This window comes from Pipistrellus kuhlii, unplaced genomic scaffold (assembly GCF_014108245.1).
Source record: "Pipistrellus kuhlii isolate mPipKuh1 unplaced genomic scaffold, mPipKuh1.p scaffold_m20_p_3, whole genome shotgun sequence".
Taxonomy (NCBI): Eukaryota; Metazoa; Chordata; class Mammalia; order Chiroptera; family Vespertilionidae; genus Pipistrellus; species Pipistrellus kuhlii.
This window is the reverse complement of record NW_023425529.1, coordinates 1-20201: the sequence shown is the minus strand read 5'-3', so window position 1 is coordinate 20201 and position 20201 is coordinate 1. Positions and strand designations below refer to the sequence as shown.

The following is a 20201-nucleotide window of genomic DNA, read 5'->3' as shown; positions in this document are numbered from 1 at the left end:
CTGGAGGTGACTGTGGGAGGAGAAACCAGTTAGGCCCGGAGATGGGGAGGGGAGGAGGAGGAGGAGCTGTGATGCCCAGCACCCTCTGGCTGAAGCTCTGTGTGGATAGGTGTGAGGAAGAGCCTGGTAGAGGGAGGGCTGGGCCAGGCAGCTGGGAAAGGAGACACCCAGGCAAGAAGGAGCCAGCGTGCTCCCTCCTGGGAGAAAGTAATTCCCTGTGGTCCAGTCTACCAGTCGGTGAACATTAAGTAAGGATCCCTGCCAGTTTCTGCTCTAATGTACCACTGCCATGCTTTCTGGCAAGTCAGTGGGTCTTGAGAAGAATTAAACGCTCATTCGTTTGGCCTCCCATCGGAAAAGTTCCAAAATGTCACGTGACCTCACAGCTGGTCAGGTCATAGGCAAGCACTAAGGCAGACTAACATCTTTTCCTCGAGCCGAGACCTGATGCCAACTGCTCTGCGGATGGCACAGCCAGGAGGGGCCAAAGGGGAGCAGCAGCTTTTTGGAAAAGAAAGGCACCTGCTGCAGGCCAGACCCCAGGAAAGACAACATGATTCAAGGCTAAGAAGTGGCAGGAGGGCAATGCCAGAGCTGGGCCTCAGGTACCTGGCAGCCGAGTCCTCTCTCCACCCTCGCTTCCCCAAAAGCGAACTAAGGGGAGGCGCAAGTGAAGAGAGGGAATCTGAAAGCCTCTCAGGATGAGATACTTCTAGACTGACTGTTCCCTGCCTATAAGCTCTCGGCAGCAGCTCATGGGAAAATGGCTACACACCCCCTACCATGCCTCCTTCAAGTCAAAATGACAGAAACAAATGTCTTCATGACACATTTAGGATAACGTACAGATCCTATCAGAAACAACTACATTTCTTGCCACCTTGACTCTGCATTATTATTCTTTCTCCATTTCCTGGAGCAGGGAATCATTGCCCTTGGTCCCGGCTGAACACTGCACACTGGTCTGGGCGGGGTCGGGACGGTGACTGTAATAACCTACACTGTTACGTACAGACGGGGCCCGGGGTCTCTCCGCTCCAGCCGGACCCTCGTTAATGACGACAGGTCAGCCATGCTGAGGGAGGGCAGCCTTAGGCAGCAAGCTTCTCCAAACCCGATGTCTGAGGACTGGCCATCCGTCTAGGAGGAGGAGGAATGGCTTTATCCTGTCTGCTCTGCCTCACACTGTCGCTCTCCCTCGATCCTGAGGCTTCTGGCGGCTCCAGCTCTGGCCCCATGGCCTGCCTGGGATGGAGGAGGGAAGGTGACCGGCCTGCTTGGGGTGGAGGAGGGGAGGTGACAGGCCTGCTTGGGGTGGAGGAGGGGAGGTGACAGGCCTGCCTGGGATGGAGGAGGGAAGGTGACTGGCCTGCCTGGGATGGAGGAGGGAAGGTGACTGGCCTGCCTGGGATGGAGGAGGGAAGGTGACCGGCCTGCTTGGGGTGGAGGAGGGGAGGTGACAAGCCTGCCTGGGATGGAGGAGGGAAGGTGACTGGCCTGCTTGGGGTGGAGGAGGGGAGGTGACCGGCCTGCCTGGGATGGAGGAGCGAAGGTGACTGGCCTGCTTGGGGTGGAGGAGGGGAGGTGACCGGCCTGCCTGGGGTGGAGGGGTGGTGACCGGCCTGCCTGGGATGGAGGAGGGAAGGTGACTGGCCTGCTTGGGGTGGAGGAGGGGAGGTGACCGGGCTGTGACTAGAGAGTTCACTTAGGTTGGGGAGCCATCCTGACACTAGTTCCACGGGCACCAACTCCTTTGGCTCGTTTAACACTAGAGAGGAACTGCTTCCAGGTCATGGCTGTTATAAAACTCACCTGGGCCCCCACAGGAGGTGGCAACCTGGGAAGAGCGTGGGTGTTTTCTGCAAAGAGGTTCTAGGTTGGGGCTCCCCCAAACTGTGCTTTCTGCTTAAACAAACCCCCTCCTTTCCTCGAGCGTGGAGGACGCTGAGGAAGCAGCGTCAAGTGAACGCACAGACAAGGCAGCCTTAATAAATTAGTATAATACTATTCAAAGGGATGGCATTTTGTTCCGTTTCTAGCAGCATTGTCCTACATGCGGCCTGGTGGTCTCCTTCCCTGGGAATGTAAAAAGCTGTCCCCTGGTTGTTAGCTCTGGTGTAAAATTATAAAATAGAAATCTGGTTGGGTTTGTTTTGTTTAAAAAGGAAAAGCCCTGGAGGCAGGGCGGTCCCATGCAGTCCTGTTAGCTCTGGCCATTGGGCCGGCCCATGGTGCTCCCTCCGGGAGGCTGGATCTGGATGGAGTCCAGGAGGGGCCGCAGGGCCTGTCCGAAGGGGCTGCGGAGAAAGCAGACACAGGGGCTCGGGGGGGCTCGCTGACGCCAGCACACCCCGCTCCCCACAGGTGCAGCGTCACCACCCTGGGAAGGACATGCTTACCTCATCTCATCTCCCCCCCCCCCCCCCCCGTGCCTCATGGGAGGGCCTCTAAGAGCCCGCTCTGCATTCTGACACCTGGTCCCTCCCCAGTAGATGCTACCATCTCACTCCCTCCATCGCTACGTCCTGGTTAGTTCTCTGGCTTGGACAGGCTGGCCACATACAGGGACTAGAGCTGCCTGTACTGTCTGTACTTGTATCTTCACTTTCCATGGTACAAGAAGATAAAAGAGAGTTCACTGAGGAAGCGGAGGGAAAAAGAGACATGAAAAAGGTAAAGGCAGGACATTCCGCTAGGGGCACAGGAAGTCAGGAAACACACGCAGGCGGCCAGGTGCTAATGCCTCTTTGTAAGGGCTCCCATCTGTTCTTAGAGGAGCTTGGCTGGAACTGCAACACCGGGGGTCAGAGACTCTCCAAGATTACCTCAGCCTTAAAACAGGCTGCCCATGCCGAAACCGGTTTGGCTCAGTGGGTAGAGCGTAGGCCTGTGGACTGAAAGGTCCCAGGTTTGATTCCAGTCAAGGGCATGTACCTTGGTTGCTGGCACATCCCCAGTAGGGGGTGTGAAGAGGCAGCTGATTGATGTTTCTCTGTCATCAATGTTTCTTTTCTTTTCTTTTTTCTTTTTTTAAAATATATTTTATTGATTTTTTTTACAGAGAGGAAGAGAGAGGGATAGAGTTAGAAACACAGGCCGACACTCTATCCACTGAGCCAAACTGGTTTCGGCTCTGTCATCGATGTTTCTAACTCTCTATCCCTCTCCCTCTCCCTCTTCTCTGTAAAAAATCAATAAAATATATTAAAAACAAAAACAAAAAAACAGGTTGTCCACAACATATCTCAGTTACTAGGGTTGTTCCCTTCAGTGGATACTGCCATTTTGGAAAACTGTCCCCAAATTCAAAGGGAATGACGCATTCCAAAGCAGAAATAGTGACCTTAGTTCAGTCTCCACCCATCAAATAATAACAGCAAGAACATTCCAGCTACTAAAGCTTGCTCAGGGCTCATAACCTAGATCCTTAGGAAGGCAGTGTGGTTGAACACACCTGCCAAGGAAGGTAGGGCCAGGGCTGGGCCAGGGCAGCCTTGTTTCTATGCAGTTTTTCCTGAGGGCTTCCTACCCAGGTGTGAAAACAGCTCCCCTGGCTGAGCCTGCTCAACCTGCCGGGATCCCTGTCGGACAGGGCCCAGTCCAGGAGAAACTGAGTCTGTCAACAAATGGTCATGGTCCTGGAGTGGGCAGAGGCTGCCTGAACGCAGTCAGTAGCAAAGGAATGGAGGGGTTTGGTGGCTTTGGGTGTGTGTGTGTCCTTTTAGGGGACTGCCTGGGTGATGGCCCGTAAGTTACGAGGGCAAGCAGGAAGTTGGTTTTGAGGGCGTCAAAGAGCTCATGGTGCAGGGGAAGGAAGACTAACAACAAGCCGCCCTCGGGATTCTCTGACCTACTCTCTGCTTCTCCATCTAAGACTGCGTCATTAGCAGGCACTTCTGGGGAGTGGCATGCTTCGTGTGCAACGGGAGAGACAGAGGCCAGATTCTAAGTTCTATGATTGTACTCAGACCAAGTGGGGTGAAGGTAACACAAGTACACATCGGTAAGTAGAGAAAATGGTGGCTTTCCGTGTTAGAAGCTGCCATCGTGGCAGGGCCCACCAGGCGTGGGGAGATTCTGGTGAGACCAGGGGAGGGCAGCCCTGGCAGAGGAGTGGCCCTGGCTAGGGATGGGGACTTAAAAGGTAAGGCAGAGGCAGAGGCAGGGACACTTACGTGGAGAGAACTTCAGAGGGAAGGTCAGTGATGTACGAGGGGATCTTCCTCCCGGTCAGGAACTGGGCCACTTCGTTGCTGAAGGTGTTACAGTTGTGTTCAAAGAGGTTGTAGGCCTCACCTCTGTACATTGTGAGAAAGGAGCACAGACGTGAGCGAGCCAGGCACATGAAATACTCACCGAGTCATGGAAGGGGGAGCACAGCTGAGTCTGAGGACTAGCTGGACCACTGGAAACAGATTTTGAAGGGAAGGATGAGATATAAACATGAGGCTCCTCTATAATTTCAGGACAATCTTTACTTTCACAAAAACAGAGCTCTAGGGTTCAAGTTTAACAGTTATTGAATCGACAAAAGCTTCTTTAAGAGAAAATCTGCTCAAGTTTGTATCCCAACCCCTCTACACACCTTGGTTTTGATTTTCAGCACAAAAAACTTGGCCAGTGTAGGCTGAGAACAGAAGATGCTGAAATAGCAGCAGCTGACTCTAATCAGGAAGAATCAATAGCCGGTCCTCCTCCAAGTCCCAGCAGGAGGCCTGCTGGGGTGGAGCGTCAGCCTTGGAGCGACGCTGCGCTCTTCTGCCTCCTCGGCCTGTTTGTTCAGCAAATGCTGGGCCAGGCCTGGTGCTGAGGACTCTCGGGATGTGACTGTGGCTGCCCTCTGGGGGGTGATTATCTAGTGGGGGAGACAGACACAACTAACCACCACCCTTGTCTCCACTCACCGGAACTGAGACTCCCCCAGGGAGGACAGGTACTCCAGAAAGATTTCTTCTGTGACTTCTGTGCTCCCCACATCAACCACAGAGTCTGGGGGCCCAAGCAATGTCCCTCCCTAAAAGAGCCAACCCAAAGAGAGTCATTAAATTACCATTTCCACTGAATTTTTCACTGCGCCTTCCCATGGAGGACCACAATGCTCTGTTCTGACCACTTTTACCTCTCAGAGCACCTAGGGCAGATGGAGAATGTTACTTCCTATTTGCCTCGGGCTCCAGTGGCTTAGAGCTCCCTGGAGACTTGCCATTGCCAGTGCTAGAAAGACGGCTACGACATCGGGCTTCTCGTTTCTGGTGGGGGCCTGGGAAGCCGAGTCTCCTGCAGGTCAGACTCCTGATGCTGTCCACTCCTTCAGCTGATAAAAAGATGGGAACCCAGAGTCTGAAGTCTCCCTTTGTCCTCAACCTGCCCGACCATAAGGGCAGAACAGGGCAATGAGAAATGGCTCCTACATGACAGGTCATCTTTCTATGCCCATATCCATAAGGAAGGCATGCAGGGTTTCTAGGGACACATCTGATGTCCCTTGAACATAAGGAAAACGTGAAGGACTATGAAAAATCTGGCAGGCTGGCAAATATTTCCAAAATTCAGTTCTTTTATGATCCGAGAGGATAATCCAATGATGCTAATAGGGTTCCCCAGGCAAGGGAGTTAATGGCCCCTGAAAGGCCTACAGAAAACCCTCAGCCATGAGCTAACAGACTCAGTAGGCCAAGGACAAGACTGAGGCCCAGTGGGAAAACCAGCCAAGGGGGAAGCAACAGGATCACTGGGGGGCAAGGGAGGGACAGAGCTGGGAATGAGCTGGGAAAAGGTAGTGCACTCCAAAGCAAAGCTCCCTGCAAAGCCCATGATCTTATACAAGAGCTACTGAGCACCTACTATGTGCCTGACTTTGTTCCAGGCACTGGAGAGGGGACAGTGAGCAGCATGATGTTGGTAGCCAGAGAAAAAGGACTCAGAGTTATAAGAAACTAAAAGGTCACTATTTGCCACCCTCCCCCATTATTCACTCATATAACAAATATGTATTGAGAACTCACTATGTGACGGGCCTTATGCTAGGCACTGGGGTATGATGTAACAAAACAGATGAGATTCTTGCCCTCAGGGAGCTTATAGCCTAGTGGGGAAGGCAGACAAAAAATCCCATAAACCAATGTATTATTATGTGTTGCAATAAGGGTCTTGCTGGAAAACTACAGAATGCCATCAGTACATATGACAGGGGACCATCCCAGCCTGAAGGGTCAGGGAAGATTTGCCTGAGAAAGTGACATTGAGCTCAAATCTGAAGGATGGAGAAGTGCAACAAAGTGAGAGATTGGGGGGTGGGGGTGGGGGGGAGGGCTGAAGGCAGTGGATAGGTTTAAAGGTGTAAGTAAGGAGAGGGGTTGGAAAGGGCATGACTTGAAAAGAGACCACCTCGAGAGGCAGCCCAAGACCAGTTAGGGCCTTGGAGGTCACACCGATCTTTCTGGTTTACATTCTAAGAATAACGGGTAGAGTTCTGACTTAAGCAGGCGAATGCCACAATCAGATTTTCATTTGGAAAAGGTCAGTTTGCTTCCCATGGGAGAAATGGTGGAGAAGAGCAGATGCATTGCTGTGGTCCAGGCTAGGTATGAGTGTAGCCTGGATTAGGTGAAAGCCTGGAAAAAAGGGGACAGGTGAGGAGAGAGAGGCTGATTTAAGACACACTCACAAGGTAGAATGGACTGGGCTTAATGAAGGATTTGTTACAGGTGAGGGACCAGGGAGGAGAAACCAAGAATGACTTCCCATTTATGAGCATCAAAATGAATGGCCATGTGGTTTGAGCAGCTCCTGGGACAGCCCTTGGCTAGCTGAGACAGACAGCAATCCTTCGGGAAATGGGCTTTAGAGTCACAGAGCTGTGTAAGTACTACTGCCACTTCCTGGCCAACTCACTTTGGGCAACTCACTTTGCCTCTCAGAGCCCTCATATTCGGCTTCAGGTGAGCCGGGCACTGAGCTGGTTACGGGATAGGAAAGTGAGGCACAGTCTCGGCTCACAGAGACTTACATATTCCTGTGCAGACCCTGGAACAGCTCATTTCACCACAACACGCTCAGTGTGACACAGAGGGACCCAAAAGTGCCGTCGGAGCAGAGAGGAGAGCAACGGGCTGGAGGGTCTGGGGAGGGTCTGTTGAGCTGAGCCTGCAGGGAGTTGCGAGGAGCTATGCCGCAGGCCTCCACACTCTGGGCCGGGACGAGAACGCAGAGTGGCAGCTGAGTTCCTGGTCTCTGGGAATCCCGGGAACCCGAGACGCAGGACAGGGCTGGGGAGGGACACTCACCGGGGGACAGCTGGAGATGCCGCCGCTGCCGAAGAAGAACTCGTCCTTGTGTACAACTATGGAGGTGTGCCTGCAGGCAGAGAGGAGACAGAGTAAGCCATCTGAGAAAAAGCAGCCACCACACTGCATGAGAATCATTTCTGCCCATGGGTAGGACTGTGGCCAGCAGCCTTATAAAAACAACCAAAAGCAAGATAAACACCACCGGTGAGCGCTTCCAGCTTTGGCGCTGCTGACATTTGGGGCTGGACAGTGCTGGACTGGGGGGCTGTCCTGTGTAGCAGGATGTGTGGCAGCATCCTGGCCTCCCCCCATTAGACACCAGCAGCATCTCCTCCCCTCAGTGTGACAACCAAACATGTGTCCAGACAGTACCAAATGTCTCAGAATTGACCCCAGCTGAGAACCATGTAAGCAGAGGGGAGTCCTTAGAAATTCACCTTGATAATGAAAAACCAATTACTGAAATAAAGACTGCACACCAAGTTGCGTTCCCAGGCTTTTGAAACTAAGAGCAGCAGTGCACCTGGAGCATGCTGATGGAAGGACCAGGGGATGTGAAAAGTGGACCTGTTTCAGGTGAAGGGGTTCATACTACTTGGTTTGAGTCAAAGCAGAGGGCCAGTCTGTCAATCCACTGTCAGGAGGGTTCAGAGTCAAGACTGAAAACTGACCTATGGCTTCCTCATGAATGGAGCTGAGAGCTCAGCTCTGACAGGGCCGGGTCCAGCAGTGAGAGGTCAAAGTAGGTGTGATTTAAGCCAGACTTCCGGGGCCTTCTGTAGTTAGAGACCTTGGTAGGGCGGGCAGGACCTCTCTGCCTTTCCTTAGGCAGCTTTCTCAATATCAGCACCACTGCCAGTTTTGGCTAAGTAACTCTTTGTTGTGGGCTGTCTTGTGCACTGTAGGATCTTACAGTAGCATCCTTGGTCCCCATCCACCCACCAAAAATGTCTCTGGACACTGCCCACTGTCCCGGGGCGGGGGAGGAAGGGAGGAGGAGGGGACAGAATCCCTGGCTGAGAACCACCACGTTACAACCTGGAGATTTATGACGCAGGCTGGGTTTAAGCTGGAGCCACAGACTGGAACCTGAAGCTACAGGTTCAGCCTTGTTTTGTAAACAAGGATCCCGCCCCACTTACCAGATGCCTTCCAGCTGTTTCCCTGTGGAGAAAAGAAGACATTTAGCCACTGGGGACTAGACTACATGCCTCCCAGCTGAGTACATCCAGAACATCACTCAAACCCAGAGAAACCCACCATCCACCTCTGGAGGGACTTTCTAGGAATGCAATTCTCCTCCAATAAGCTCCTTAGGTCCTGACACAGGTTTGTCATGTTAAGTTGAAAAGTGATCAGAATCCATAAAAAAACTGGTACAAATGTACTCCAGTTGTATGTCTGCTTTTCTTCCACCTTTGGGGTCAATTCAACTATGCCTTTTTAAATGTATTTTATTGATTTTGTACAGAGAGGAAGGGAGAGAGAGAGTTAGAAACATCGATGGGAGAGAGTCATGGATCAGCTGCCTCTTGCACACCCCCTACTGGGGATATGCCTGCAACCAAGGTACATGCCCTTGACCGGAATCGAACCCAGGACCCTTCAGTCCCCAAGCCGATGCTCTATCCATTGAGCCAAACTGGTTTCGGCTCAACTGTGCCTTTTTATTTATTTATTTAAAATATATTTTATTGATTTTTTTACAGAGAGGAAGGGAGAGAGATAGAGATCCAAAAACGTCAATGAGAGAGAAACATCGACCGGTTGCCTCTTGCACACCCCCTAATGGGGATGTGCCCGCAACCAAGGTACATGCCCTTGACCGGAATCGAACCCGGGACCTTTCAGTCCGCAGACCGACCCTCTACCACTGAGCCAAACCGGTTTCGGCTCAACTGCGCCTTTTTAATTTGTCTATTGAGATTATAGTAAAACAATAATATAGAAAAGCTATTATCCACTACTTCACTGAGATAAAATCCTTCAGAAATGAAAGAGCAAAACTACAAATGCCATCCACTTAAATAGTCAAAGTAAATGTAGACTGAATCTCTAGATGCCAGAAATGATGTCAGGTACGAACACGCAAATCTGAACAGATCACTGTCCTGCCTCTAAGGATCCCAAAGTCAAATGGAAAGAGACACCCACATAATTACAATATGCTGATAGGCTTTATAATGTGGTAAAAATAAGGTGCTACCTATAATAAAGATAAAGAACAACCCTTGTAAGCTGCAATTCAACCAGCAAACAGGGGCATGGATGGATGGTGGTCAGTTCGCTCTCACAGCCAACCTCCTGTGGCCACCAACCTCCCGCAGTTTCTCCCAGCAGTTGGCAGGCCCTGCTCGGGACTCCACCCATGCACAAATTCGTGTACTGGGCCTCTAGACTACACTAATAAAAGAGAAACATGCAAATTGACCATCCTTCCACTTACCCATCAGCCAATCAGGAGTGAATATGCAAATTAACCCGACAAAGACGGCAGTAAATTTGCATACGTAGATACAGAGCCAAGATTGAAGACAGGGTAGAAGGAAGCAGAAGGGAGCAAAGTGGCAGAGAAGGGAGCGAGGCAGCGGAGATGGGAATTTGACTTCAGGCCTGAGAAAGCCCTATCTCGCAGGAATCTTCCTGCAATGGGCCTCTAGTCTCTATATAAAAGCCTAAGAGATCAGCCACCTGGCCAATTGGACTGACCACCAGGGGGCAGATGCTCAACACAGGAACTGCCGAAAGACAGCAACTTTGCAGAGTATCCTCTTGCACTCCGAAACCCCTTGGGGATGTCGACTGCCAGTTTTGGACCAATCTGAAGGATCCCACTGGTGCATGAATTCGTGTGCCAGGCTTCTAATAATAAATAATAATAAACAGTATTGCCGAGACCGGTTTGGCTCAATGGATAGAGCGTCAGCTTGGGGACTGAAGGGTCCTGGGTTCGATTCCGGTCAAGGGCATGTACCTTGGTTGCAGGCATATCCCCAGTAGGGGGTGTGCAAGAGGCAGCTGATCGATGACTCTCTCTCATCGATGTTTCTAGCTTTCTATCTCTCTCCCTTCCTCTCTGTACAAAATCAATAAAATATATTAAAAAAAAAAATCATGCGGAATCTTTAAGTTCATTAAAAAAAAAAAATAAACAGTATTATAACTCATTAGTAATAATGAGCATATAGAAAACTTAAGAGCAGGGTAAGGGAGAGTGGGAGTTTCAGGGATAGCCAGCGTGGGCCTCTTGGGGAAGGGGACACTTGAGCAAAGACAGACCAGGCAAACTGAAGGACCTTAAGGAGGCCAGTGTGGCTGGGTGAGTGGTGTGGGTGAGTGAGGAGGAGAAAACTAGATGAGCAGAGGTAACAGAGGACAAATCACATAAAGTTGAGAACCTTGTAGAAGTTGAGAACTTTGCTAAGCCTAAGCTGTCCAATAGTCACTGACTACATGTGACTATTACAATGGGGGGGGGGGGGGAAGAGCAGTTTTGTTCACAGTTGTACCACATTTCAAGTACCCAACAGCCACATGGCCACCGGTTAGTGATAGGACAGTGCAGATGCAGAACATCTCATCCCTGCACAGAGCTCTACTGGCCAGTGCTGCTTAAACCTCAGCGTGCTATTCTGCTCAACACACACACACACACACACACACTAGTGTCTACCTCATAACATTTCCAAGATTAAAGGAGAAGACACATGAAATATGCCCATCACAGTGCCTGGCATATAACACTTGCCTAAAAAAGACTAACTCATTTCTTTCACACTTTAGAATTTGAGATTGTTATGGCTGCTTTCATAGTACTTTGGTATTGAAACTACCTATTTTTGTGTCTTTTTCCCCATCAGACTACAATTGTGTCAAAGACAAGGGCAATTTCTTATGCATCTTTGTCATTCCGGCACCCAGCAAAGCACCTGCGAGAGAGAGGCTGCACACCCATCTGTTGAGATGAGGCGTTCTGTTGTTAGCCCTGTTGGCTGACACACCCACAGTGCTATTGAGGCCGAAGTTCTTAACCCCAATCTTAACTGCCCTGGCTTGTTGTTCAAATGATGTTACAACCATGGCATACTGCACTCTGAGTCTGCTACTGCCCTCTCCAAGGCCCATGCTCAATGACCCAGGCTGGACAGACATTAGTTCTAACCCAGCCCTACGAAAAGAATGGAGTTTTGGAGAGGGGCCTCAGAGATCACCCTGTCAGTTATTTAATACTTGAAAACAATTCCAAAGTTGAAAGATACAAATCCTACTTTATCATCTTGATAGTCTCTGTATTGATCACTAAATTTGCCTGTGCGATGGACATGCATGACATTTTCTTCTTATTCAACTATATCAAGGAACATTCAAGATCTCATCTATTCCTAGAATGGTGATTGGGAGTATAGGGGGGGAAAAAGATCCTTTTATTCATTCTTTCATTTATTAATCCAACTGCCAAACATGTGGAGCCAAAAAGAACATTTAAAATTGGCTGAGTAGATTTATATATCTTTTTTCTTAATTTAAAGTGCTTCAGCGTTATCCTTATTCTCACACATCTATACAAGGTAGCATAGGGCAAATATGATATTAAGGACCCATGGTTTGCCCAGCATAAAAACAAGGATGATGTACTTGTCTGAGCAGCTCAGACAGCAATGGTAGCTGCTTGGCAGCCTGCTCTCAGGAGAAAGAGAATGGCCTCCCGCACAGGGTGACAGGCAATGGGAAGTGGGACTGCATTGATCTTTAAATGTTTCTGGCTGGACTGGGGTGGGAGGAGGAGGTGGAGGTTTGAGACTGAATTAGGGCACAGGCCATTTTGAGTCGATGAATTAGGCTCAGTGGAAATCAGCACGTTACAGAAAGCAGATTATTTTCCCACTGGGATTTCCTCAGCAAGCTGGAGAGCAGGTGGGTCAGATGTCTGCATGTCTCCAAGCTTGTTAGCACTTCCAATGCACTGATTTTGAGGCCAGGAAGCATGCACATGAAAACAAATGTGAGACATGGAGATCAGCCTTGTTTTTCATCATGAATAACAAAAAAGTGAGGTCCACATTAGTCAGTTTTCCACTGAGTGTAAGAATAGAGTGAGTAGCCGAAACCGGTTTGGCTCAGCGGTAGAGCGTCGGTCTGCGGACTGAAAGGTCCCAGGTTCGATTCCGGTCAAGGGCATGTATTGGTTGTGGGCACATCCCCGGTGGGAGGTGTGCAGGAGGCAGCTGGTCGATGTTTCTCTCTCATCGACGTTTCTAGCTATCTCTCTCTCTTCCTCTCTGTAAAAAGTCAATAAAACATATATTAAAAAAAAAAAATAGAGTGAGTATATAAAAGTCAGGAGGAGCCCTGGCCTGTGTTCTTAGTGGTTAGAGCATTAGCCAATGCACTGAGGGTCGATGGTTCAATTCCCAGGCAAGGGCATGTACCTGGGTCCTCTATTACCTCTGCTCATCTCCTACTTTTCTCCTCCAGTCAGGGAGCATACAGGAGACGATTGATGTGTCTCTCTCATATCAAGGTTTCTCTCTCTCTCTCTCTCTCTCTCTTGATGTGTCTCTCTCACACCAAGGTTTCTCTCTCTCTCTATTTCCTCCTCCCTCCCATTTTCTCTAAAAAATCAATGGAGGTCTGGTGCGGCCAGGCCCGGAGCAGCCGGGTCTGGTGTGGCCAGGCCCGGAGCAGCAGCTGCCAGGCTGGGAGCGGCCAGGCCCGGAGTGGCCGGGCCTGAAGCAGCTGGGTTGGGTGCGGCCAGGCCCGGAGCAGCAGCAGCCAGGTCCAGAGCAACTAGGTCGGGAGCGGCGGTGACCAGACCAGGAGCAGCTGGTTGTGGAACGAACCAGAGCAACAGAGGCCAGGCCCGGAGCAGCCAGGCCCTCGCCTGCCCCTGCCCCACGGCTGCCTCTCAGACATGGCTGGAAACTTTTGTGGGAACTTGAGGGTCTGCTGAATCAAGTGATGAAGGCTTAGATCTGGATGTGTTGAGTTAGTATAGGGCTGGGGTGTTGATCTGTGTTGATCTGTGAGTGCCTTGGGTGGGGCCTGGATGAGGCTGGTTGACCTATTTGGAAATGTCTTTTGTGTGAAATGTATCATTGGGCATGTGGTGGTATTATTGATATGAGAAAATGCTAAGTAACTGATTTACTATCTGAAAAGGAATTTACTATCGGGGAAAGGGAGGGAGGAAGAGACTGAACATAAACTGTGCACCTATGGATGAGGACAATGGGGGATGGGGAGGGGGGAAGGGGGGGGGAACCTGGTGGAGGGGGGAAGAAATGAGGAACCTTTGTAACAATATGAACAATGAAGATTGATTAAAAAATAAATAAATAAAGTCTGAATTAAAAAAAAAATCAATGGAAAAAAATATCCTCGGGTTAGGATTAAAAAAAAAAAAAAAAAAAAAAAAAAAAAAAGTCAAGCCGAAACCAGTTTGCCTCAATGGATAGAGTGTCAGCTTGGGGACTGAAGGGTCCCGGGTTTGATTCCAGTCGGGGGCATGTACCTTGGTTGCAGGCATATTCCCAGTAGGGGGTGTGCAAGAGGCAGCTGATCGATGACTCTCATCGATGTTTCTAACTCTCTATCTCTCTCCCTTCCTCTCTGTACAAAATCAATAATAAAAAAAAAAAAGTCAAAAAGAAAATACTCAATCCACCTCCTCATCAATTAAGTTAAATGGAGCTTGTGCAGATAGACATACATGCTAGTTGTAAGACATGCTCAAGACCAGCAGCTGGTACACTGCTGGTGCTAAATAAATGTCTATTAATAAGTACACCATGGATGATGGTGAAGGGTTCCATATGCAAATCAAATGTAGCCCCAGTGACAAAGTGTTGGTTTAAAAAAAATATATATTTTTATTGATTTCAGAGAGGAAGGGAGAGAGAGATAGAAACATCAATGATGAAAGAGAATCATTGATTAACTCCCTCCTGCATGCCCTCACCATGGGGATTGAGCCCGGAACTCAAGCATGTGCCCTGAACAGGAATTGAACTGTGACCTCCTGGTTCATAGCTGGATGCTGGACAGTGACTAAGTGTTTTTAACTGACAGTGTTTTCATCTACTGGTTGGCTCAGACATTTGCCACATTACCAGCAATATGAAGGGGTTAACGTTAACCTAAAAAAAAATCAGCTTATTCTTCTCAGTTTGTATTTACTGAGCACCAAGCACTGCTACACTCCAGAGGTACAACTGAGAGTTCCTGCCCCAATGGAGCTTTCAGTCCAGTTGGGGTGGGTGAGGACATAGATGGGAAAACAAGCAACTATAAAATAGGATGAATGTTATTAAAGGATAATACAGGATGTTATCAGCATACAATAGAGACACATCACCAAGATTTGGGGGCTGGGGTTCAGGGAACGTTCCCTGAGGAAGTGACATTTTACTAGTAGTTGAGACCTGAGTAGAAATTAGCCAGGCCAAGTGATGGAAAAAGTGTCCCTGGCAGGGGGTACAGCAGCCCTTTGCCACTTGGTAGCTATTGGGAGAATGAGAAAACAGTCCCTCAGATCCTTTCCCTTAGGGCAGTGGTCGGCAAACTCATTAGTCTACAGAGCAGCAAACCCGAGCTGCAGTTTGCTGACCACTGCCTTAGGGCTTAATACTCCTGAGGAACAATTTTCCTTTTGCCATAAAGAAATTGCACGGCCACTAAATTCATTAGCTGGTTATTAAAGTTTACACAATAAATTAAAACAATCTAAAACAAAACACAATAGATGGCATCAAAACATAAAAAACCCCTCAGCTTCAAATAAATTCTACTAAATCTTCAGGTCTCACTCATTCCGATAGTATTTATTGATCACCAGCTCTGACTGGCCCCCGGGGACAGAGGAATGAGACAGAGTCTGCATGCCAGGAGCTCGGGTACTTGCTGTTCTCTGACACATCCAGCCCACCATGCCCTCTCCCTTCGTTCAAGGCTTATAATTGCCTCACCACTCTCTCATTTTAGCATCTAATCATAATCTCTTTTATGCTGCTGCATTTGTACATGCATTATTTTTAGTGAAATGAACTCCCGGGAGGCAGAGTTCATGTCTTTCATTACTATATATATATTCCGCCCCCACATCCCTGTCTTTAAACTTGAGAATTTTAAGATAGGCTTGTAAAGAAAAATAAATGTGATCTTAGGATATGTGGCTGTACAAAAAAAATCAACAAATATAAAGTACCTTTTACTATAATTAAAAAAAATCCACGCCCTCTGCATTTATCTCTATGTACTTCAGCATAGAAAGGTCAAGAAATTTAAAGAGCCGGGACTGGTTTGGCTCAATGGATAGAGCGTCCGCTTGGGGATTGAAAGGTCCCGGGTTCAATTCCGGTCAAGGGCATGTACCTTGGTTGCGGGCATATCCCCAGTAGGGGGTGTGCAAGAGGCAGCTGATCGATGACTCTCTCTCATCGATGTTTCTAACTCTCTATCTCTCTCCCTTCTCTTTACAAAATCAATAAAATAAAAAATAAAAAATAAAAAAAAATAAAGAATGCCACTGGCTGGGATGCATAATTAAAAAAAAAAATTTAAAGAGCAGCCAAAATTATCAAGAGGGGGAACTGAAGGACAATTATAATAGCTAATTATCTTAGGTGAATAACTGTGGGGGGAAAAGGTACAATCCGGCTGTCTGCTCCATTAGAACACTAAGGATAGTTTTGGATCATTTTCATGGTGATTGCAGAACTGGGGGGCAGGAATACCTTCCTGGACAGCATTCTAGGGGACTGGAAACTAGGAGACCGGGTAACATAGTCTAGTCTCCATGCTTCAGGAGAATTATACTGGGCTTTATTCCAATCATGACTGTCATAGACTAGATGGGGTCTTTTTGTTGTTGATCCTCATCGGAGGATATTTCTTCCATTGGTATTTTAGAAGGGCCATGGGAGGGAGGAGAGACGGAAATCCATGTGAGACACATCCACTGTACTCCCACAAGTGCTGGGCTGGGGATTGAATCTGCAACCGAGGTATGTGCCCTTGACTGGAATCGAACCCAAGACCCTTCAGTAAGCAGGTGGACGCTATAATCACTGAGCAAACGGGCTAGGACTAGATGGGGGAGGGGGGTCTTATAATGAGGAATTGCCATAAGAGTAAGAGGGCACTTCAATGAGGTCACACTAATTTAGTTAGAGAAAATTAAGGCTAAAGAAGGACGATCATATATCTATGATTATGAATGGCATATAGCACACATTGAGCCCAGATGTTTATCTCACTCAAATGAAATGCTTGGCCAAAGATGCCTTTACAAACATGAACAAGGTACCTACTCTGCGTCAATTATAAGGGAAAACATCACACAGTAGGTGGTCTAATAAAGCGACTGAGAACATGAGCTCTGGAAGTCAGCGTGTCTGTGTTCATAACCCAGCTCTGCCTCAACTGAAAACTGGAGGTAATGACAGGACACGTCTCACAAAACTGTGGTGAGGATTATAACCCTGGCCAAGTTCTCGGAAAAAAGGGTCTGGCACATGGTAAGCTTTCAATAGTTGCTAGCTATTAATATGCTCCTAGAAGTCAGAAAACAAATTGATTTTTTAGAGGCTCATATATATTTAGGAATGGGAAATCAATATATGGCTATTAATAGAACTAGAACATATCCAACTTTAAAGTTAGCAATGTCTGGATGGGATGAACCAGGAATGCAATGCACAGTTCTCCTAAGTGTTCAAATCTAGAAAATAATGACTATTAGCTTTGGTAACCCTTACCTTCATTACTTTTGTAAAAGGCATAAAAGCAATATGGTAAAAAAAAAAAAAAAAAAAAAAAAAAAAAAAAGGTGGAGAGAGAGAGAGATCATTAAATTTGGCTACTTCTTCCTCAGGGTTAAATTCCCAACTTAAAAAGTCACTACTCCCATAACCCTTAAAGTGGCCGCGTTTGCTTCCTGGATAGCCCAGCACTTACCACAATTTTTAATTATTTTATTTGCTTATTTATTTTTAATGTCTTCCTTAAATAGCTCCATGATGACAGAGTATCTGTTGATTTTGTAATCCTTAGTGAAGTTTACCACATGAATGGCATGTAGTAGGCACTCAATAACTACTTGCTGAATGGATTATGAAACAATGATCTGTAAGGCCCCTTTCAGCTAAAATCAATAACTATTAGATATTAGGTAATAGAAACAACAACCACAACATTACAAAGGGAGAGGCTTTTAATTTTGGGTCTAGGAAATATTTAACGCTTCACTACGCTCAAACTAACCAAATGGCTCCATTCCAAGAATTTTAGTTAGAACTTGACTGATGCAATCTCTTAGGAACTAGCACTCTCCCAAGGGTGCTTTCAGATTTGCCTTACTAATCTTTTTTATTGACCCTCACCCTTATATATGTTTACTGATTTTTTAGAGAGAGAGGAAGTGGGGGAGGGAGAGGGAAGAAGGAGGAGGGGAGAAGAGAGAGAAACTTCAATTAGTTGTCTCCCAAACATGTAGTTGCCTCCTATACATGTACATGCCCAGACCCGGGATTGAATCTGAAACCTAGGTATGTGCCCTAACTGGGAATCTAACCAGTGCATGCGACAATGCTCTAACCTACCGAGCCACCTGGCCCGAGCTGTCTTAGTAATTTTACAATCTAGGCCCAATTTCTGTCTAATAATTGATCAGTCACATATATTATCTGAGGAGCTTTTTATTTTTTTAAAAAAATATGTTTTTATTGCCCAGTCATTGTGACTCAGTGGTTGAGCATCGATCTATGAACCAGATCAGAGTCCGATTCCTGGTCAGAGCACAGGCCTGCCTGGCTTGATCCCCAGTAGGGGCCATGCAAGAGGCAGTCAATCAATTATTCTTTCATCACTAATGTATCTCTCTTTCCCTCTCTGAAATCAATAAAAGTATATTAAAAATGTTTTTTTTTAATTGATTTTGGAGAGAGAGGAAGGGAGAGAGAGAGAAACATCAATGGGCTGCCTTCTGACCGGCCCCAACCAGGGATCAAGCCCGGAAACCTAACATGTGCCCTGACAGGGAATCCAACCAGTGACATCTCTGTGCATTGTCCCACGCACCAGGAGGTTGTTGGTTGATTCTGGTCAGGGCACATGCCTGGGTTGTGGGTTCGATCCCCAGTAGAAGCATGTCCGAGGAAATGTGTGGGAGGCAGCCAGTTGATGTTTTCTTTCATCAATGTTTCTGTCTCCCTCTCCCTTTCTCTCTATGAAATCAATAAATTTTTTTTTTTAAATACAAAATTTTGGATCAAAACTCCAGAAAAATCTTATTTGGTACTTGTGTAATGAGACTCTGGAATGTATGTATTTAAAACTTTGTTATTTTGAATAAATATATGTATGTAGTACACAATTCAAAAGGAACAGAAAAATTATAGCAAAGTTTCCCTTTCACTTCTGCCTCCCTGCTTCAAGTTCACATTTCCTTAAGTTGTCACTGTTACCAGTTTCTTTGGTATTCTTCCAGATAATTATTTGTCTAAGCAAGTATACTGTATATCCTTTGCTTACACACACAGTTGCATATTTCAAGAACTGTTCTAACTTTCCCCCCCCCAATTCCCATTTAACAATGTATGTTGAAAATGAAGGTGTCTTTGTCTTTTTCACAAGCCCCCCAGGTGGTTCTGAGGTGATGCTGAACATAGGAACCACTCAATGGCCCAGGGTTAAGGGGTTAAGTTCAACTCACATTAGAAATTCAAGGATACTGAAAAAGATGCCCTCAAAAATGGCCTGGCTTACTTGACCTCTGCTCTCGTCTTATGGCACATCAACTACAACATTCTCTAAATGTCTCCGTAAGCCAGGAAAAAAGTCATTCAAGTGGATGTTGCCAAAGCCGTTCCATTTTCAATTCCTGGAACCCTTTCCCGCCCAGTTATCACCTGAAACCACACACCTGACAAGCTCTGCGTTACACAAGGCACTGTGGTATCTGGGTTGGGATGAAGTTTGATTTACACTGATTCTCTCTGCTGGCAGTTACGCTCTCAGTGGAGCACTACTGCAACACTCCCCTTACTGGTCCTCACCGGGACCACGGCATCCCCCCTCACCCCCAGAACTGCTTTCTTCCATCGGGCTCCAGCAGACCGCCTTCACCGCCATGGAGGGGTCTGGCTGGGTCCCCGTGCGGCTCCAGCTTTCCCTCTCCACCTGCCCTGGAGGCGCAGGAAGTTTCCTTTGGCCGGAGGGCAGGCTCTCCCAGGGCCGCCCGAGGGTCTCCGCAGTGTCCCTTCCTCCGCGGGGCACCGCGCGGCGGCATCGCCTCCGCGCCGAGGGAGGAAGGAGCCGGCGGGCTCGCCCAGCCAGGCCGGGCCCACCCGGATGCAGCGCCGGCCCCCCACCCCCGGCGGAGGGGCTCCGGAGGCACCAGGAAGGGCGTGATTCCTCCCCATCCCTCCCCCCGGGACTCAAACGGAGAATGGGGCCCAGAGGCCCCACCTGGGCCCTCCCTCCTCCACTCCGCGTTTCTCCATCCTCCGGGCCCTCCGCCGCCCCCGGAGCCTCGGCCCAGGCCTCCGCGCCGCGCCGGCCGGCCCCTCCCGCCCGCCGCCGGCCCCCTCACCCAGCATGATGGGGCTGAGCCGCCGGGCCAGGCCCTTGGACAGGTCGTACACGTAGAGCTTCACCGGGTAGAGGTTCGACGGCTCCATCGGGACCCGTGGCGGCCGCGGCCACGACGCCCCTCTGGCACCCGGCAGCGGCTCGGACCTGCCCGGACCCACCGGGGTGGGGAGCGGAAGGAGCGCGGGGGGGACCAAGCCCGGGCCCGGCCTGAGGGCGGGGAAGAGGCGGTCCTGCCCCGCTCGCAGCCCCACGCGGCTCGCGCTCCCCGCCCGCCACCGGCAACGACTACTGTGAGGTGACAGAGCCGGGACGAGCGGGGTC

At 48.7% G+C, this 20201-nt stretch overlaps 1 protein-coding gene across 1 annotated transcript; it reads right to left on the bottom strand.

Moving 5' to 3' along the window:
* Window positions 1-1982: 1982 nt before the first annotated feature.
* DESI1 (desumoylating isopeptidase 1) lies at window positions 1983-20195 on the bottom strand. Its single transcript, XM_036456794.2, has 6 exons — window positions 19879-20195; window positions 8432-8453; window positions 7287-7356; window positions 4905-5014; window positions 4176-4298; window positions 1983-2297 (listed from the first exon to the last, which is right to left on the bottom strand). The coding sequence occupies exons 1-6, from the start codon at window positions 19964-19966 to the stop codon at window positions 2204-2206; spliced, it is 507 nt and encodes a 168-aa protein (XP_036312687.1). The 5' UTR covers window positions 19967-20195; the 3' UTR covers window positions 1983-2203.
* Between the last annotated feature and the right edge of the window lie 6 nt (window positions 20196-20201).